This window comes from Budorcas taxicolor, chromosome X (assembly GCF_023091745.1).
Source record: "Budorcas taxicolor isolate Tak-1 chromosome X, Takin1.1, whole genome shotgun sequence".
NCBI lineage: Eukaryota > Metazoa > Chordata > Mammalia > Artiodactyla > Bovidae > Budorcas > Budorcas taxicolor.
Window position 1 is genome coordinate 44,066,590 of NC_068935.1, and position 21,631 is coordinate 44,088,220.

General features: G+C 40.4%; 1 protein-coding gene and 2 non-coding genes across 3 annotated transcripts in view; 2 read left to right on the forward strand and 1 right to left on the reverse strand.

Annotated features, from left to right (window-relative positions):
- Positions 1-21,631, reverse strand: part of MAP7D3 (MAP7 domain containing 3) — a 34,754-nt gene that overhangs the window by 1,999 nt on the left and 11,124 nt on the right. Inside the window, exons 7-17 of the mRNA XM_052662623.1 lie at positions 17,881-17,980; positions 12,297-12,684; positions 10,560-12,056; positions 9,888-10,018; positions 9,420-9,628; positions 7,405-7,538; positions 5,690-5,830; positions 4,668-4,772; positions 3,610-3,663; positions 2,007-2,109; positions 488-677 (exon numbers count right to left, since the gene is read on the reverse strand). Coding sequence (XP_052518583.1) covers positions 488-677; positions 2,007-2,109; positions 3,610-3,663; positions 4,668-4,772; positions 5,690-5,830; positions 7,405-7,538; positions 9,420-9,628; positions 9,888-10,018; positions 10,560-12,056; positions 12,297-12,684; positions 17,881-17,980 — 3,052 coding nt within the window. The remainder of the gene's footprint in view (positions 1-487; positions 678-2,006; positions 2,110-3,609; positions 3,664-4,667; positions 4,773-5,689; positions 5,831-7,404; positions 7,539-9,419; positions 9,629-9,887; positions 10,019-10,559; positions 12,057-12,296; positions 12,685-17,880; positions 17,981-21,631) is intronic.
- Positions 1,696-1,767, forward strand: TRNAW-CCA (transfer RNA tryptophan (anticodon CCA)). Its single transcript has one exon. It is a non-coding gene; the product is annotated as a tRNA-Trp (tRNA).
- TRNAW-CCA (transfer RNA tryptophan (anticodon CCA)) lies at positions 17,311-17,383 on the forward strand. Its single transcript has one exon. It is a non-coding gene; the product is annotated as a tRNA-Trp (tRNA).

The window sequence follows — 21,631 nt, forward strand, 5'->3', positions numbered from 1 at the left end:
TAATCTCTCCATTTCTGTTTTCTTTCATTAAAAAATAATTTTGTTTATTTTTTAGATGTGCTGGAATCTGTTGCTACACGGGCTTTTCTCTAGTTGTGGGGAGCAAGGGCCACACCCTAGTAGTTGTGGCAAGTGGGGCTCATTAGTTGTGGCTTCCAGGCTCTAGAGCACAGGTTCAATAATTGTGGTGTCTGGGCTTCGTTGTTCCAGGGTAAGGGGGATCTGCCAGATCAAGGATCAAACCTACGTCTCCTGCACTGGCAGGTGGATTCTTCACCACTGAGCCACCAGGGAAGCCCATGCCTCAGTCTTCGAGTCTGTAAGGAGGGGGATGCTCATCCTTACTGAGTTTGTTCCTTTAAGTAGAGCACTTGACATAGTGTTTGGGACAAACTAAGAGTGCAGTCAGTAATCTTGTGCATCATTCTAAGGATGCCAATCATAACCCCTCCCAGGTGTATTCTGATAAACTCATTGAGTGACTCACCTGGTACTCTTTGTCTGATTCAAAGGGTCTTTCACTCCTTTTGGTCCAAAGGTTTTCATGTCAGTATTTAAAAATGCTTTTGTCTCTTTATGGATGTGGCTAGAAGTCACATCTAAAAACTTGCTAGTGTTCTTCACATGCTTAAAATGTGTTTTTGGTTTTGTGGATGAATCCATGCCATTTATAGTAGCTAGAGGTAAAAAAAAAAAAGGCAGCAAGATTAAAATTGGAGTTTCAACAATAAAGACAAGCAAAGTGAAGGCTGTGAGCCTGCCAGTCTGGGCAAGGGATGTCTACCTGAAGACAGGAGTTGTCTGGAGGCAGGACTCTGGGGAGGCAGGGTCAGAGCAAAAGCCCACTGTGCCCTGAAAGCACCAAGGGCCACCTTGAAGGAACGTGCCCTCTCTCCTCTGCCAGCAAGTCATGATGGCTAGAGGGCAGGACAGCTCCGTGCTTCTTGTCCCTCTTTCTGGTGACCCTCTCATTTTAGTCTCACCTCTGATCTTAACCTTTCTCAATGGCCTAAGGCCCAGCCTACCCCTCTGCTGCTCCTGTTCCTGTTCTAGTGACATTCTGGCCTAACTCCTTTTAGTGCAACCAGCATGTGGCAGCACCACCATCTGCTCATGTCTGGCACCCCATTGGCTGAGGTTCCTCGAGGCCCCAGTAGCTAGCAGGGTTCCCATGTGCCTGATACCCACTAAGGCATAAAGGGTGGACCAACTGTGTTTTCTCAAATGCCATTACTGTGGTTCACACTCACCTGGGAATGAGACTCAACAATGTACCTCAGGGGCACTGTAACGCCAGGATCCTCATTTTCTCTCTGTGAGGCAGGGAGTGGCATTCTACCTATGGTCAGTCATGAATGCCGCATGGGGTCCTAAACTGTGAGATGCTAGTAAGCCTCACACTGAGCTGAGAAACAGCTGCCATCTACAGTCTCTCAGCACAAAACAAAAGAACAGTTGTCGTAGCAGCTAATATTTATTGAGAGTTTACTATGTGTCAAGCACCATTCTTAGTACTTCGGGATCTCACTGCAATCTCATGCCCACCCCAGGAGAACAATATTAGCTTCCCCCTTTTCAGATAGGAAAACTGAACACAGAGAGGTTAAGTAACTTGCTCAAAGTCAAACAGCTCACAAGCAGAGGAAGTCTGGATGAACCTAGACAGTCTAGGTGACGAATAGAACTCAAAGGGAAGGCCTTGTGGCACAATGGTAGCATGTCTGACTCCAGATCAGAAGGTTGCGTGTTCAAATCACGTCGGGGTCACAGTGTTATTTTGAACTTCCCTGGTGGCTCAGAGGGTAGAGTCCGCTTGCAATGCGGGAGACCTGGGTTCGATCCCTGGGTGGGGAAGATCCCCTGGAGAAGGCAATGGCACCCCACTCCAGTACTCTTGCCTGGAAAATCCCATGGACAGAGAAGCCTGGTAGGCTACAGTCCATGGGGTCGCGAAGAGTCAGACACGACTGAGTGACTTTACTTCAGAACTCAAAAGGCAAGCAAACCTGATGGACGCATGTCATCAAAGGAATCACTGTCACTTTCTGACTCGTCCTCATCATCTGCCTCGTCCTCCTCATATGCATCACCGCTCAATGCTTCTGTAGCCTGCAACGAGAGAAGAAAGTCAAGACTGCATCTACCATTCAATCATCCTGACAGTTATTTCAGAGAAGACAGATTTCATGCCTGGATTGATTGCATACTTTTGTCATTTCAATTAAAAGGTAAAAAAGGAATCTAACCTCTTTAGCCCCAAGAATCTACAAAGGACAGGACAGGTGACCCAAGTTGTGTCTTTCAGCTACAGAAAGACAGCCAAAAATGGTAGACTTCCCTGAATGAGAGCCAAGGGACAACAGCTCTGGGATGGTGTAAAGGCTCTGCCTCCTTGGAGCCCTAAGCTCAGGTGGGTACCATGGCTAAAATGTTCTTGGCTGCTGCTCGAGGCAGGACTTCTCAAGTCAATGTGCTACCTGCTCTCTGAGAGGGTAACTGCCATCACTTTTCAGAAATGACGTTTCTATTCTAAATTTTCATAATGATGTGAATGACCACAACTAGGCAATTTTAAATAGGCAAAATATCAGTTTTGTAGCTCAGATGGTGAAGAACAAAGAATCTGGGGATAAAAAGACCTGTTGTTTAGTTTTAAGTTGTATCTGACTCTTTCACAAGCCCAGGACTGTAGCCTGCCAGGCTCCTCTGTCCTTGGGATTCTCCAGGCATGAATACTGGAGTGGGTTGCCATTTCCTCCAGGAGATCTTCCTCACCCAGGGGCTGAACCCATATCCTGCATTGGCAGGCAGATTCTTTACCAGTGAGCCACCAGGGAAGCCCCCCAGAAGATCTGAGAAGAATGCAAACCATCAAAAGACAAGACATTGGGGGAGGGATAAACAAATACTTATGAGAGACCCTGAAAGCACTAACCATAAAAGAAAAAACAATGCTAAATCTGAGTTCATTAAAATAAGCTTCAGTTCATCAAAGGACATAATGAGAGTGTGAGGCAAACTATAGCCTGGGGGCTGATACCTGCAGTACAGATATCCAAGGGGCTCAGAAGCAGACCTTGTAAATTCTCCCACAGATCAGTAGGAAAAATGCGAGTGACTGAATAGAAACAGGGGCAAAGGACTTGAAAAGACACTTCACCAAAGTGAATCCCCAAATGGCCAATATGGGACTCAACTCCATTAGTCATTCAAAAATATTGATAAAATTCCACGATGTGAAATATCAAGAACATCTATGTAGCAGCAAACAGCAATAAGAAAAGATAAGCCACAAACTGAGAGAAGGTATCTGCAACACATACAAGCAAGAAAGGAGAAGTATCTAGAACATTTAAAGAACTACCAATGAGTAAGAAAAAGATAAGTCAGCCAGAAAGTTTTGGGCAAAAGACTAAACAAAGGATTCCACACAAGAAAAAACATGAAAGCTAACTAAAGATGGGAAAAAACATGCTCAATCTTTTTAATAATCAGGGAAATGTGAAATGTTATTTCATTAGCACCAGAGACTGGCAAAAATTAAAAAGTTGGCAAGAATGTAAAACAACAGGAATTCTTATACACTGCTGGTAGGAACACACAGACTACCTTTGAGGCATTCGAATCTGGCTTTCTCGTCCGCTTCATAATTTCCTCAATTCTCTATTTTTTTAAAAAATAAAATTCAAACATGAAAACATTAAAAACAAAACACTGGTCCTGAAGAAGTTGATTATTTCTGTGTTCCAGAAGCAGACAATACTGCTGTCTGTGCCAAAGTCAATGCAAGATGTTGGGCCAGCAGCTGGGTGGGCACTTTCCTCCAAGCCCAGTTTCACGGTCGGTCATCTAGAAAACACTCTGAATGGTGACAAGTGTACTTGTTACCCTAACGCAGAAATCCAAATGACTTCTCACTCCTGATTTTGCCAGTGTGGAAATTTATTACTAGACCAAGCACATATCATTGCAAACCAATCAGAACTTGTGAACATGATTTTTGTCTCAACAGATCATGAGTGAAGCTGATGTTAATGAAAAGAATGCATCTCAACAATGCAATGCTGTCAAGGGTTGTGTTACTAGAAAGAGCACACGCAGGAAGGCTAAGAGTTCCCTTCTTCCCTGAAGGTAAGGGGAGCTCTAGCTCTCTGGCCTCCTCAAGGTGACTGATCTCCTGACAGAGAGGCTGGGAAGTCCCTCACCCTGGTCTGAGGTGTTCCTTACTCCCAGATGAGACACATGGGTTACACAAATTGCAGTCCAACCTTACAAAGAGCCTGCATCTTGGCCTCTCTGAGAAGCCCCCACCTTCTGCTTCTTCAAGCTCAGTTATTGCAATTTCCAGTCCAGTTTAGAAAAAACTCAAACTTCTACCAACCCCTACCATGACCCAAGGGATTCTGTTCAAAGGAACTTTGTTCCCAGCGGTTTGCTGTACAGAGCCATCCCTGTGATGGTCATCAGTGGTCCACAAGGAAGAGCTATGGTTATTAAGAGGAGCCCATTCTAGGGAGAAGGGGTCAGATCCTAAAATGAGAGAGTATAGAGGAAAAACAACCCCAGCTAGCATATCACTTGTCATTTTTAAAAACATAGTTTGGAATCATGTGTCCAACATTGTTTTAAACAAAGAATCAAATCCCCCCAACAGAGAGGAGGCATACCTTTTTTCTTTCTAATCTCTCCTGCAGATTCTGTAACATAATCCTCTCATGCTCCTTCTTGCGTTTGTCAGCCTCCTCCTGAGCTTTTATTTTGGCGTCACTTTTCTAGGAAATTTGTATAAAAATACCATTGACTCTCAATATATCTGAATGACAACAGTGCAACAGTAAGATGTTACCCAAAATAAAATGTAACCTTTGGATTGAGAGTACTCATATATATAACATTCATGGATCATCAGTTTTCAAAGTGTTAGCAAAAATGTACAGAACTAGGCTAACTATTATGGCTAGAGATTTAGAAGGCATGTTAATCCCCTTCAGGACCTCAGGGTTGTCAGACCACTATCATTTTGAAATATGTGACTGTGTAGTCTTCCACTGACACAGGTACCAGGAGCCAAGTCTTATACTTCAAAAGCACCAAGAGGATTCTTACAGATACTTTCTCAAGGAATGCAAATGCATAGTCATTTATGAAACATATAACTGATTTTGATAAGTGATACACTAAAACTGTTATATAAATTAGCTATAATAATAATTTATGCTGAATATTGTCTGAGCTCAGTTTGGGGATTAATTTACTAGGTGATTTAACTTACACTAGTGAGACATTCTAATTGGTGAATTGCTGAGGCATGCATAATTTTCAACTGATCTGTTAGGGGGGTGGTGCAGGTATGTCACCACAGAATGCAGGATTAGGAAATATCACACAGGATATTTAATCTCTGTGAGCAATGTGGATTTCTTGACGCCAACCTGTAATATTATTTATGTAGATAAACTAGAGGACTGCTAATCTGTAATTTGCTGCTTTCGTTTCACCTGGAAAACATTCCAAGATTCTGCTAATGGTAATGGAGGACTGACAGCAACACTGGGTAAAAGCTAGACTGTAAGGTAAAAATGCAACCAGAGCATGCAGCATCTGGTCATTTTCTTTCTTGGATAAACAGACTTTTGCTTTGGGTTTCTATTGAATTTTACAATCTGGTTCTCAAGGAGAGCCAGCAAACCTGGAATTCTACTTTTTGGTCTTCTTGTTTCTGACTTTCTTTCTTCTTCATCTCCTTTGGTTGTTGCCCATCTCCAAATTTTGAAAACTCGTCTTCTTGACCTTCATCCACTTTCTTTGCTACATCTTTTATTTTCCTGATGAAAATGAAATTAAATAATAATTCTTTTTATGTGCAGTTTTATAGTGAAGCTGCTTGTGTATAGTAATACAATTTATATTTACACCAGATTCCCTACATTTTCTTTGTTATTCCACAGGATGTGCATAATTTCACCTATTTAAATAGGGGGAACTAGCCCTTAGGAGAAGAAAAAGATTTTTATCAAGTAGCATCTTAAAATACAAATGCGCACATACGCACACACATATAATCACTCCTTCTTAACTGTGCTAGATGTATGCTCACACCTGATCTCACATGGGGGTGTGAGAGAGGAAATTTACAGAAGGGTCTGGTGGTGCTCAGAGGAGGAAAGTTCAATCAAAATGACTGGTATTCAGGGCTTTTAAAATGTGAAACTAGCTCTGTTTACATGAACTAATAAATAATATTCTTCAAGTTATAGGGTTTTTTGCTATTCAAAATGTCTCTTCCTTTCTCCCAAACCCATATAAGGTACATGGAAAGGATATGATTGTGATTCAAAAATAATAGTTAAAAACAACATCAGTTATTATTCTTTGCAGGTTGTGGACAGAGGTTTACATTACAGGGACCCAAATCAAATGGACTTCAAGATCAAAGATCAAGAAACCTTTAGACTGCAGTAGCCCACAACTGTATATGACATTTGCAGCCCACAGGTCATTGGAAACCCAGTAAAACATAAGGAAGTATCTTTTCCAAGTTTACAAATTTTGGGGGATAACTTTTTCATTTCAAACTTACAAAAAAGTTTCAAGCAAAGTTGCTTTACCAGTTACTATCTCTATGTGTGTGTATATGTTATTTTTTATGAACTGTTTAAGGACTGAATTCTGAACTGAAAAGATTTTATAAAGAATGTCACTGGCAGAAGGACACATCAAAAGGTAAACTGCTTGTGATTATGGATGACTTTGTTTTTTGCTTCTTGTGTTTTTTAGTTTCCTATTACACACACATGTTAACTTTTAAGAAAGAACTGTCATTTTAAAAACCTTTAAAAAGAAGACTGTCACTGGGACAAATAGCAAATTGAATTGTATGTTGACCCTGGATTAGAAAATAAAATAATAAATTTCCTGATTTTAGTTATTAATACCTTGGTTACATCAGAGAATGCTTTTCTTCTTAGAAAGTATACAGGGAAGTATTTAGGAGGAAAGGGTCATGATGCATGCAACTTATTCATAAACAAGTTTACAAATTCTAAAGTTATAAAGGATGTTTGAAATAAAGAAAGGGGCTGACACCAGTGAATGCCAATAGAAACAGTCTTGGGTGATCACTCAGGTGCTACTGTGAGAGCGAGGCCCTTAACGTGAAGGCAGATCTCTTTCTGCATCTTTACAGCACACCTCAAGAGCACGTGACACACGGAGACTAAAGAGGAACACATACTCATCTACACTAGCGTCCTGTCTGCTTGAAATGTTCCCCACGTTGATTCACATTGAAGAAAAAGTCAGTTCTCCTGGAGAATTTATATACATCTAACTTAAAGATAAAGCATGACTTTCAGAATTGGGGTCCCAACCAAGATTTACTGTATAGAAAGGATGATTCTGTGCCAACCTTTGTTCCATCTCTTTTTGTAGTCTTTCTTCTTTTTCTTTTTGCTCACGAGCAAGGCGTCGTTTTTCTGCCAAAATTTTTGTTGCCTCCTCAGCATTCTTAGGTCCTGGTGTGCCTTTATGACCAGACTCTAGTTTAAATTAACATGCAAAACAGTTAAGTTTAGGGAACTTACTGCCTCTATGTCCAACAAAGAGGTGCAAGACAATGTACAATGTTTAAAAAAAAAACCAGCAACAGTATGTCCATGATATAAAATGTATAAATAAACTATAAGTGATTTATGTAACAGCTTTTGTTCAAAAGCCCAATTCCTATGCCCTCATGGCCAACCCAAGCCACCAACAGAAGTACCATTTTGTTAACTTTTAACAACTACTTGTCCCCAAAAGAAATAATGTGTTCCTGTTTTGGTTTAGCTGTTTTGAGATACCTGACTAAATTACCTCTATGGAAAGAAAAGATTAAGATATACTGAATATGAAGGAAGATAAGCTTATACTCAGTCCAAATGAGGTAGAAATCTTCTTTTTTTTTCTTTTTTGGCCATGGTACACAGCTTGGGGGATCTTAGTTTCCCAACCAGGGGATGAACCCAGCAGTGAAAGCACCGAGTCTTTAAGCACTGGACTGCCAGGGAATTCCCTGAAGTGTACAAATCTTAAGTCAATTAAACAAAAATATATTCAGCATACATTCTGAAAATTGTGCATCATTTTTATTAAATAAATATTATTTCACTAAGTGTTGATAACAGTATGTTAATATATTTGGTTGATCATAAAGTGGCTAACTGTGGATAACCAAAGAAACCAAGACTATCAGTAAAATAAGGCGACCACATGGAGTTCATGTGACAAATTTGTTTTAAATAAACTACATATGAAAATGAGGATTTTAAGAAATCAGGAATAAATAAACCGTAATAAAAAGACTGTTTCTGTTACAAAGAATTCACTGTGTAATTCCTTCAAAAAGCAAAATTCATGAGTGTATTTAAAATTAAGCAATGCCGGTGGGTCATAGAAAAAGCAAGGAAATTCCAGAAAAACACCTACTTCTGCTTCATTGACCATGCTAAAACCTTTGACTGTCTGGATCACAACAAACTGTGGAAAATTCTTATAAATCAATTATATTTCAATTAAAAAAAAAACAGAAACAGACTCCCAGACATAGAAAACAAACTTATGGTTACCAAAGGGGAAGGCAGAGGGGAAGGGATAAATTAGGAGTTTGGGATTAGCAGATACACCCTACTACATACAAAATAAACAGTAAGGTCCTACTTGACTGCTTGCTTTCACTGCTGGGTTCACTCTCTGGTTGGGGAACTAAGATCCCCCAAGCTGTGCAGCATGGCCAAAAAAGAAAAATAAAAGATTTATACCTCATTTGGACTGAGCATAAGCACAGGGAATTATATTTAGTATCTTATAATAACCTATAATAGAAAAGAATATGAAAAAGAATATCTATATATGTGTATCTGAATCATTTTGCTGTTCACCATAAAGTAACATAAAATTTTAAATCAACTACACTTCAATTAAAAAAAAAGAATGCATGTGATAGTCAAAAAACCAGTATGGTATTTTTTGTAACCCACATACTGACCTGACACATGTTATGCTCTATGCATAAGAACTACCCTACAGCTCCTGATGGAAACCTGCTCAGCCACAAATGGCTGGATGCGCTGTCTCCAAGGATGGAAAATACCTAAGGGCCATCCACTATCAGAGCTGGAAGGAACTGCAGGGACCACCTAGACCATGACATTCATCCAACCCATCTGTATACACTAAACATCAGTTCCAAAAATGGGGCTAAATCAGAAGTTGCGGCAAGAAAAAACAAGCATTGTGCCAGTGTGACTGGTGCAATGCTCTTTAATGAAAGTTTGCTTCCTATAGTTCTCTGCACTGGGGAACAAAATAACAATGACAGTTCCCAAACTACCTTGAGATTTTCTGGTTGCTGAAATGAACTTGTTAGTGAAGGAACTCACCTTCACAGATCATATCCTTTTGGCTTGCAGCCTCAGAGTTGTTAATGGTGTTAGAAACGGCTTTGCTTTTCATTCCCATAGTACCTAATGCATTTTGTGCAAATACGGTACGCTGCGTAGGAATTACTTTATAGGAAAAACAAAACTGTGTCGATTGTTTTGACGTGCCAGGTGAAGGTGATGAGGGGCAATTCTTTTGAATTTGCCTACTGGGAAAAAAACAGTTAATGGAGGAAGTCTGGTATGACTTTATAATATATATGTGTTGATTTTTACTGTACCATTTCACACACTATAATGTCTTGACATCATGATATGATATTTTATAATAGAGAAAAGGTAAATCCATTTTTAAAGGCTTTTCCCTTTATATTTGTTACCATGCATACTACATTATTTATGAAACACTGATGCGAGGTTTATCCTGGTAAAACATATATCAGGAACAGCTGCAAATAAGCTACTTACCTAGCACTGGTGGGAGATGGTGGACACCATCTTCTTGTAGGAGATGACGACCATTTATAACATGGTATCTGCGATGGTGGTACACGCTTCTTGGTAATAGGGTTTGAGGGCTGTTCATCCATTCCTGATTTCTGAACAAATCAATACGATCATATAAAAAAGTTACTAGTATTACCTTTTGCGGCTGCCCTTTCAAAAGAAAAAAATTCTGAATAAAATGCTCCTAAAATCCCAATTCTCCTTTCATGCATGAGACTTAGGTACAGACATTCATTCTTCCAGACTAACATTTTATATTGTACAATTCAAACAGGTCATAGAAATAATTTAAAAGAATTCTTTTACTTCAAAACTTAATTTTATTTGTAAATCCTAATTGAGCTCTGTGATAGTTCTCAAAACATTCCTTCAGAGTTTAGAAACATAATTCATATAAACCACTATATTTTATCCCTTCTATTAAAAATTATCTATTATTCCAGCTTTAGGGGGAAACTCTGAGACGAGTATCAAATAATTTTAAATCATTAAAGTGAATATATTTTATCATAGAATGCTGTATGTTGTAAACTCTGACCCATCATCATCTATACAACAAAAAATAATAGATTTTAATAGAAAATCTGTCAATGAAAGGCACTTGTCAAACCTGTGGAAAATCTTTCACTTTACCTTGGAAGATATTTCCACGGTCACCTCGGGGGAGGTCTCCAGGGGCACCTCCACACTTGCCTCAGAAGGCCCTTTCGTGGTCTCCTTGGGGAGCACCTCCACATTCTCCTCTGGGAGTGCATCCATGCTTGCCTCTGAGAATGCTTCTACACTCTCCTTGGGGGATGTTTCCACACTCTCCTCAGGGAGTGTTTCCATGCTCGCCTTGGGAGATATGTCCACACTAGCCTCAGATGATGCTTCCGTGCTCACCTCCTGGGACGAGTCCATGCTCACTTCAGGAGATGGGTTCACACTCACATCTGGGGATGAGTCCATGCTCACCTCCAGGGATGGATCCACATGTGCTTCAAAGGGTAAGTCCTCACTTGTCTCAGGTGATGTTTCCACATTTGCAGAGGGTCCTTCCATATTCACTTCTGGTAGTGCTTCCACACTCACCTTGGGGGGTGCTTCCATGCTCTCCTCCACAAGTACGTCCACGCTCACCTTGGGGGGTGCTTTCATGCTCTCCTCCGGGAGCGCACCCACGCTCACCTTGGGGGGTGCTTTCATGCTCTCCTCCGGGAGCGCACCCACGCTCACCTTGGGGTGTTCTTTCATGTTCTCCTCCGGGAGCGCACCCACGCTCACCTTGGGGTGTTCTTTCATGCTCTCCTCCGGGAGCGCACCCACGCTCACCTTCGGGGGTTCTTCCATGCTCTCCTCCGCGATTGCTTCCATGTTCACCTTGGGGGATTCTTCCATGCTCTCCTCCGGGAGCGCACCCACGCTCACCTTGGGGGGTTCTTCCATGTTCTCCTCCGTGATTGCTTCCACGCTCACCTTGGGGGATTCTTCCATGCTCTCCTCCACGAGTGCACCCACGCTCACCTTGAGGGGTTCTTCCATGCTCTCCTCCACAAGTACGTCCACGCTCACCTTGGGGGGTTCTTTCATGCTCTCCTCCGCGAGTACATCCACGCTCACCTTGGGGGGTGCTTTCATGCTCTCCTCCGGGAGCGCACCCACGCTCACCTTGGGGGGTTCTTTCATGCTCTCCTCCGGGAGCGCACCCACGCTCACCTTGGGGGGTTCTTTCATGCTCTCCTCCGGGAGCGCACCCATGCTCACCTTGGGGGGTTCTTCCATGCTCTCCTCCGTGATTGCTTCCACGCTCACCTTGGGGGGTTCTTCCATGCTCTCCTCCGGGAGCGCACTCATGCTCACCTTGGGGGGTTCTTCCATGCTCTCCTCCGTGAGCGCACCCACGCTCACCTTGGGGGGTTCTTCCATGCTCTCCTCCGCGAGTGCACCCACGCTCACCTTGGGGTGTTCTTCCATGCTCTCCTCCGCGAGTGCACCCACGCTCACCTTGGGGGGTTCTTCCATGCTCTCCTCCGGGAGCGCACTCACGCTCACCTTGGGGTGTTCTTCCATGCTCTCCTCCGGGAGCGCACCCACGCTCACCTTGGGGGGTTCTTCCATGCTCTCCTCCGGGAGCGCACTCACGCTCACCTTGGGGTGTTCTTCCATGCTCTCCTCCGCGAGTGCACCCACGCTCACCTTGGGGGGTTCTTCCATGCTCTCCTCCGGGAGCGCACTCACGCTCACCTTGGGGTGTTCTTCCATGCTCTCCTCCGGGAGCGCACCCACGCTCACCTTGGGGGGTTCTTCCATGCTCTCCTCCACGAGTGCACCCACGCTCACCTTGGGGGGTTCTTCCATGCTCTCCTCCACGAGTGCACCCACGCTCACCTTGGGGGGTTCTTCCATGCTCGCCTCCGGGAGTGCATCCACATTCACGGCAGGGTGTTCCTTCATGCTCGCCTCCAGGAGTGTTTCCACACTCACCTTGGGGTGTTTTTTCATGCTCTCCTCCGGGAACGCTTCCACACTCACTTCAGGGGGTGCTTCCATGTTCGCCTGGGGGGATTCATCCAAGCTTGCCTTGGTGAGTGCTTCAACGCTCACCTCAGGGGGCACTTCCACACTTGCCTTGGGGGCGACTCCCACACTAGTCTTGGAAGGTATTTCTACCTTCTCCTGGAAAGGCATCACCGCTGTTGACAGGGGAGGCACTATGGCACTCTTCAATTCATCACTGCTAGGCCTAAGCAGGGGCATGTTTACATACTGGATTACACTGTGGATGCCTGTGGATAAATGAGAACAGAGTGAAATTCCCCACAGGTAGAAATTTGACAAGATGGAAATGTACCATTAGCAGTATAAAAACAAAATCAGAGTCATTTATTAGGAAATCACAGGGATTACACACCATACAGAAATGTTTAGTGAAATGGATCACAGACACAAGACAGAAACATCTCAGAGTTGGTACTTCAGAGGCACCACCACTAAAAGAGAGGCGTTGTGAAAGCAACAGAGCTCTCTAGATGAAAATAAGATGCTTCTTCAAAGCTGATGTCTGCAATAAGCATTTCTATTTTAACCACACTATAGTTCAGAATGATTTTCATAGACAATTACAAAACCTTGGACACTTATAAAAAGTAATGTAAACAAAGTCACCAGGGCCAGAGATTTTGCCATTACAGGTGATTACATAAGACACTCTATACATGATTATTTTAAGATAGAGTATAAACAAGAGCATTTTCTCACCCATACTAAAAACTGTAGTAAGACAGTAATCAGAATTGGAGGAGGAAATGGCAACCCACTCCAGTATTCTTGCCTGGAAAATTCCATGGACAGAGGAGCCCCATGGGCTACAGTCTATGGGTTGCAAAGGGTCAGACATGACTGAGCAACTAACACACAGTAATCAGAATGGGCTGGATCTCCAAGGTCTCTTCCAGTTTTAACAAGCTAAATATTTTTAGCCTAAGAAATATATATTTTGAATCTAAACAAAAGCAGGTTATGATTATACTTTATTAAAAATATATAAATGCAAATATTCAGTTATCAGTAAGTACTGGGATAATAGGAAATTACATTAAAGTTTTTTACACTAAATATTTATTGGTTTAAATATTTATTACTTTAAAATAAACTTTTTTTTTGTGGGCCTAACCATGCAGCTTGTGGGATCTTGGTTCCCTGAACACAGATTAAACCCACAGCCTGGGCAGTGAGAGTGCAGTATCCCAACCACTGGACTGCCAGGGAAGTCCCTAAATATTTTTAAAAAGGTATTTGATGGTGGCTTTTTAAAGACTTGGTAAATATACCAAAAAGACTCAGCTATTTTTCAGTTCCTCACTTTTGGCAGAGAAAGCATTTTACTTACATACCTATGTGCCTAATCACTTTTTTAACACTGACAGTTTGTGCTACAGAAAATAAAAGTATAATAACTAGATTTCTAATAGCTAAAGAAATTTAAGACAAACCATTGAGATTTTTGATGGGAGTAACATATTTTTTAAAATAATTAGAATTCTAATTAGAAAAGGCAGAGGAACCAGAGATCAAACTGCCAACACTCACCAGATCACAGAAAAAGCAAGAGAATTCCAGAAAAAACACCTACTTCTGCTTCAGTGACTACACTAAAACCTTTGACTGTGTGGATCACAACAAACTATGGAAAACTCTTAAAGAGATGGGAATACTAGACCACCTTACCTGCCTCCTGAGAAGCCTGTATGCAGGTCAAGAATCAGCAGTTAGAACCAGACATGGAACAATGGACTCATTCCAAATAGGAAAAGGAGAACATCAAGGCTGTATATTGTCATCCTGCTTATTTAACTTCTATGCAGAGTACATCAGGCTAAAGGCTAGGCTGAATGAAGCACAAGCTGGAATTAAGACTGCAGGCAGAAATATCAATAACCTCAGATATGCAGATGATATCACTCTTATGGCAGAAAGTAAAGAGGAACTAAAGAGCTTCTGGATGAAAGTGAAAGAGAAGAGCAAAAATGCTGGCTTAAAACATTCAAAAAACAAAGATCATGGCATCTGCTCCCATCACTTCATGGCAAACAGATGGGGAAACAATGCAAACGGTGACACATTTTATTTTCTTGGGCTCCAAAATCACTGCAGATGGTGACTGAAGCCACAAAATTAAGATACTTGTTCTTTGGAAGAAAAGCTATGACAAACCTAGACAGCATATTAAAAAGCAGAGACATTTACTTTGCCGACAAAAGTCCATATAGTCAAAGTTAGTTTTTCTCGTAGTCATGTATGGATGTGAGAGTTGGACCATAAAGAAAGCATCAGTCTGACTGATGTCCAAAAAGGACACTTTTGTTGGGATGAGCACACAACCGATTAAATAAATAAAATTGATGCTTTTGAACTGTGGTGTCAGAGAAGACTCTTGAGAGACCCTTGGACTGCAAGGAAATCAAATCAGTCAATCCTAAAGGAATCAATCCTGAATATTCATTGGAAGGACTGATGCCGAAACTGAAGTTCCAATACTTTGGCCACCTGATGTGAAGAACTGACTCATTAGAGAAGACCCTGATGCTGGGGAAGACTAAAGGCAGGAGAAGGGGATGACAGAGGATGAGATACTTGGATGGCATCACCAACTCGATGAACATGAGTTTGAGCCAGCTCTGGGAGTTGGTGACGGACAGGGAACCCTGGCGTGCTACAGTTCATGGGGTTGCAAAAAGTCAGACATGACTAAGCAACTAAACTGAACTGAACCGAATTAGAATACCTCACAATACACTGGGGAGAGATGGGCAGAAAATAATTTGACACACATACAACTAGGCAGAAGCAAAGTCAGGAATTCGAATCAGGAGAAATAAAGCTGCACTACAACAAAGTCTATGATAGCACTTTGGTTCACTAATCATATGGATGTTAACCGAAAAACAAGGAAAGGGGGCGGGATATATTCTGGAAAGGAAAAAGTGGAGGAAAAAAGGAGAAAAAGGATGGGAACAATGCATTAGAGCTCTCTATGACTGAGGACTTACTACTCAGAGGCATATTTAACACGATATGTGACCCATAACCCTGAAAATCTGTTTTACCAACAATCTTCTTTTAAACATTTTTTTTTACATGGACCATGTTTAAAGTCTTTACTGAATTTGTTACAATATTCCTTCTGTTTTATGTTTCGGTTTTTTTAGCCACAAGGCATATGGGATTTTTAGCTCCCTGAACAGGGATCAAACCTGGACCCCCTGCATTGGAAGGCAAAGTGTTAAACACTGGACTGCCAGGGAAGTCCCTATTTTACTAACAATCTTTATGTTCTTAATTAAAAGCTAAAGAGCCACTCAATGTTATTCTTCCACATTTTAAGAAAAAAAGAAGGTTGGCTTTCTCTCTTGATATTATTTAGGTTTTCCTATGTACTTAAAATCCAGCCCTTTTTATAATACTGTGATATATTTAAGCACAGGTCAAGAAACCCATAGTTTTAAAATTTAAAAAAACCATCTCATCCTATAAATTACCCTGATAACTACTCCACCATGCTTGCCATCGTAAAATAAATATACAACATAAAATGTTGTGCAGACTCACTCATTTGCAAAGTATTGATTCAAATTATTTTTATGCCTTTCTGTAAAAACTTAAGTGATACAACCTAACTTTTTAAGCACAAATGCTAACATTTTCAGGCACTCTATCCTATGCTTATTACCTGGATTATTGCTATTAAACTACTAATGAAGCAGTACTTTTGTTCCTGGCTACTGACACTTTTGTTGGGATGTGCATGCAACCAATTAAAGTATTCTCCCAAAGACAGGTACATAGCTAACAAACTAAATGATCAGAACAAACAGAAAGGACTCAGTTTGAGGTTTCACAAATAAATGAAGAAAGCAAGAAAGAGCAATGTGAACTGCTCTAAATGATAAGTATCCCAACCTAAAAGCAGAGGCAATTGAGAACCACACATACATAACAGGACCAAACACTGCCACCTGATGGGACTGCACTGTTAGGGAAGATAAGACCTGAATAGACAGGCAAAGGCCCAGCATACCACAATAATCCCAATGCGGGGATCCAGGTAATGTATCTATTACCATACCCAATGTATGGAGTCTCTATGGAGAAACTCACATGTGGAGAAAAAAGTTGTAAATGACAAAAGCACTCTGACATATTTCTCCAGATATATGTCACTGACAGTCACATTTGTCAAGTTCATTGCCACTAGCTCCCAGGGACTGAGTGAATTAAGTAAATCTTGCTGTAAATAGGAAAGGAAAGTCGCTCAGTCGTGTCCAACTCTTTGCGACCCCATGGACTGAGAAGCCTGGTAGGCTACAGTCCATGGGATTTTCCAGGCAAGAGTACTGGAGTGGGTTGCCATTTCCTTCTCCAAAAGTGAAAGTTGCTCAGTCACGTCCGACTCTTTGCAACCCCATGGACTATACAGTCCATGGAATTCTCCAGGCCAGAATACTGGAGTGGGTGCCTTTTCCTTCTCCAGGGGATCTTCCCAACCCAGGGATCAAACCCAGGTCTCCCTCATTGCCGGCGGATTCTTTACCGGCTGAGCGCTTGCTCCAATAAACTTTTAAGTTCATGAAGATCCCTGCCACAATGACATTTGTTTTAACAGGATGTGACCTGAATCCTCTGTAAGTGAACAGTTTGTTATGAAACAAAAAGGATCATGTTTAATAGGGAAAACTTAAGGGAAAGGTGTCAGAAACAACTTTAAATAAACAAGTAGTTCAGTAATAATTTTGAAATCTTGTGTGTAATGATCAGCAGTGAATACACCCCCAAAGGATAGACGTGGATTATGCTGTGAAGCAGCAAAGCTCTGAAGTTCAAAATGTGGCCAGTAATTTAGAGCTTCCCGGTGGCTCAGAGGTTAAAGCATCTGCCTCCAATGCAGGAGACCCAGGTTCGATCCCTGGGTCGGGAAGATCCCCTGGAGAAGGAAATGGTAACCCACTCCAGTATTCTTGCCTGGAGAATCCCACGGACAGAGAAGCCTGGTAGGCTACAGTCCATGGGGTCACAAAGAGTCGGACACAACTGAGCGACTTCACTTTCCTTTTATTTTCTATATACGAACTAATGAAATGTTCGAAGGAATGAAGTGCTTCAGGACAAATCTATCTATACCAGCATTCTATGGTTTGAGTCTCTGCTTCATGGCAAAATTATATATTTTATTGTTGTATGACACTTAATGAGAACTAGACCTTCCAATAAAATTCAGTTTTGGGAAAAAGAAAAAAAAAATAATAAAGAGATTCTTCTAGCTTCAGCCAAATAAGCATGTCACCAAAGTATATTTTTTAGTTAAAGAAGGGATATTTTAGCTTCCAATGTTCTGGAATGGCTTCTCAAGCAGCTGAATGTTGACATAAATAGAACACATTCAAACCACCAGTTAAGACTGGAACTTAGAAATAACTAACCAGGTCGTTTTTCTTCCACTTGTTCTGTTTCTGTAGATGAATGCAGTCCGCTACATCTTCTATTCAAAGATGAACTTCGTCTCTTTTCTGGTGTTTCTGGAGATCAAAGGCAAAGAAATAATACTCTTTAAGAAAATTAGGAAAACATTTTGGCCATGCCACATAGTATGTGGGATCTCAGTTCCCCAACCAGAGATTGAACCCGCACCCCCTGCATTAGGAGCATGGAGTCTTAACCAGTGGACTGCCAGAGAAGTCCAGGAACATTACTATTTACAAGCTGTTTAAACAGCTTCCTTCAGGAGTGAGCCACTCCTTTTTTCCCAACATTTTTTTTAATCTTCTCTACTCTTCCTTGTAAGAATTTTTTTTAAATTTCAAGAATTATGAAGAGATTCTACATGCCCAAAGTTAAAACCAGGTTACTCTTTAAGTTATCTAAAGAGAAATAAAATTATCTAGGAAATAATAAAAAGAGAGAAAATGTCTCATACTGACTAACAATATCAAAGTTCCCAAATTAGGAATACACAATGTATAATTTTAGACACAGTCCATGACATCTATTTTTTTAATAAATTTATTTTAATTGGCTGCATGACATCTATCACTAAACTAATTTATACACTTTAGTTTTAATGAGTTTCATTTTTTTGGCTGTGCTGCATGGCTTGCAGGATCTTAGTTCCCCAAAGATTGAACCCCAGGCCAAAGAGGTGAAAGCATCGAGTCCTAACCACCAGACTGTCAAGGAATTCTCTCAACTAGTATTTTTAAAATAAAAATAGTAACTAATATTTGGCACAGATGTCTCAATGTTAGCAACCCAAACTAGTCATATGGGAAAATAATCCCTTTTGTGTAGACACTTCCACTTCACTTTAAATATTCCAGCTCAAAATACTGATGGAAGTCTGTTTAAAGAAGAACCCTTTGGGGAATTCCCTGGCAGTTCATGAGTTAGGACTCTGTGCTGTCACTGCCAAGAGTTCAATCCCTGGTCAGGGAACAAAGATCCCACAAGCCGAGTGGCCAAAAGAAGAAAACAAGAATTCTTTTGGGGAGCTATAGATTAAAGTAAATGCTGATAATGTAGCATCATTTGAAAATTCTAGAACTGATAATGTAATTGCATAGCACAATCCACAGAAATGTAATCAATTCGATCATATGATGAGATCACCTATCCCTTACTATCACATTGCAAGAAATGACAAAATAGTGTAAAGTTATGGTAAGTCAGCACTGAGTAGAAGAAAAACAGATTATTTGAATCAGTTACGATTTAAAGAAAGGTTATTTAGGAACTTCCCTGGTGATTAAGGCTGTATTTTCACTACAGAGGTTTGATCCTCAGTCAGGGAACTAAGATCCTGCATGCTGCACACACAGCAGAGCCAAACATATTTTTTTTAATTAAAATATAAAGCAAGCTATTTAAAATATCACAGGTTAGATTATGAACTTCATTTGAGTTTGAAATGTTCATCTCTCTGGATTGAACAGGTTTTATTTCAGTTTGAAGGGATTTTACAAAGGTAAGCCAGTGAAAATATTGATTTTATTTTCCGTGGAATCATTAATTACAGCATTAATCATTTCAGAGTGTGTAATATACTATAAAGCAAGTTATTTCATAAAGTATCTTCCACATATACCTTCTTGGATTAAAAACAAGTGAAGATATCATTTAAAAAATTACTTGGAATTGTTTCTTCAGTGCAATTTAACTCATTACTAACTTGAAAGTCATCACCTGTCCCTTTTCTTTACATGTTTCACTAATATAGCACATACACATATTAATGAAAACACACTAGCGTTGGCTCACTATAATAAAAATGTAAGAAATGTCTGTGGAGAAATCTTTGCTAATTCCTCTAATCAGTTAGATAGTAAAACAGGGTCAACACTTATGAAACAATTAAAATAAAATGAAAGTATACAAATATGACATTGCAATGAATGTTATCTAATTTTTCTAAAGGATTGAATTTGTGAATAATAAATTAATTTTATTATATGATAAGCAAGGTGCTAGAGAAAATCTTCCCTTGGCTATATGTAAAAGTGCTCTGGAAAAGCATACTAAGGTTAATGATGGAAAGTGGATCAACTTCTGCTGGACTATTTATTATAAGAGAAAATGAGATGTGTCAAAACTGACAAAGAACGAAAGATCTCTCAAGTTCATTGTTGAAAATTTTAAGAGTTCTAAAAGTACAAATGATGTAATTTAAGTATAAACAAAACAAAAAATCCTTTTTCAACATATATTTAGACAAAAATGGAAATCTTTCCCACTAAGTTAATCACCACTACAATTAACTAATTATATGCTTTAAATGATATCCAGAATCTTTTTCCACACTGGAATTTTAGAGCAATCAGCATGCTCAAAAAATGCTCAGACACCTAATAACACAAAAGAAACATTTTTAATTCAAACTATAATTATGCCTTTGTTTCAATTCACAAGGTAAAAAATTGTATATCTTTTCTACAGCCAAGTTTGAGGGAATGAAGTGGAATATGTTTGCCATGTCTTTTTCCTGCAAAGATCATGTCTGTTTTTTTTCTCTGGAAAGAAAAAGGATTTTTTTTGATGGGTATAGTTATCTAATCCATCTCAACTATCAGCGAGAAGCACCATGTAGTATAAGCCAGATATGGTCACTAACACACTCAGGTCAAGATTTTTTTTAAAAAAAAAGTAAGGAATGCTAGGGAATTCCCTGGTGCTCCAGTCGTTAGAACTCCACACTTTCACTGCCAAGGGTGCATGTTCAATTCCTGGTCAAGAAACTAAGGAGTGCTAATTAAAAGGGCAAACACCAGGAGCAAAATGTATTTTAAGTATCTGCAGTAGATAAGTTTTATTTTATTTTAAAGAGCACTGCATTACCTCTACAAAGAGTTGTCAAGTACAGCTTAGAAATACTCTCTCATTAACACTGTTAAAAACCACTTTATTTGCTTTGGGGAAAAACAGACTTGTTAGTGGAATGTACAGTTTAAAACCGTTTAAAACCATGATCGAATGACCAAAAAATTATGATCAGATGATGAAAATATAAACCACAGAAGAGCAGGGTGGAATGGAAATCACTGAATTTCTTGGGGTCATAATTATAAAACAGGAAGGTAACTTGCTTGTCAACTTTACATATATTGAAGCAGATCAACTTGTCCACTGCTATATATATACTATTATTTTTCTTAAATTAGGTAATATTCATGAAACTTAATGGAAATTGAATGGACTACTCTAGTTTCTGGAAAAATGGATTTCAGTTTTAGGTTAGACAGAATATGGATTAATTCTAAAATAAATTATTCTGTCAATGGCAATGTCTTTGGGTCAAAATATATTTCATAGCTGTTGGGCTACCTGAGCCCAACAAACCCATCTGATACCATTAGTACACAAACCAAGAAACAAGGGGCTTCTCTGGCGGCACAGTGGTGGAGAGTCTGCCTGCCAATGCAGGGGACATGGATTGGATTCCTGATCTGGAAGGATCCCACATGCTTTGGAGCAACTAAGTACGTGTGCCACAATTACTGAGCCCGTGCTCTGGAGCCTGGGGAACTACAACTACTGAGCCCATGTGCCACAGCTACTGAAGCCCGTGCGCCTAGGGTTCATCTCTACAACAAGGGAAGCCACCACAATGAGGGGCCTATGCACTGCAATGAGAGCGTAGCCTCTACTCACTGAAACTAGAGAAAAGCCCAAGAAGCAAC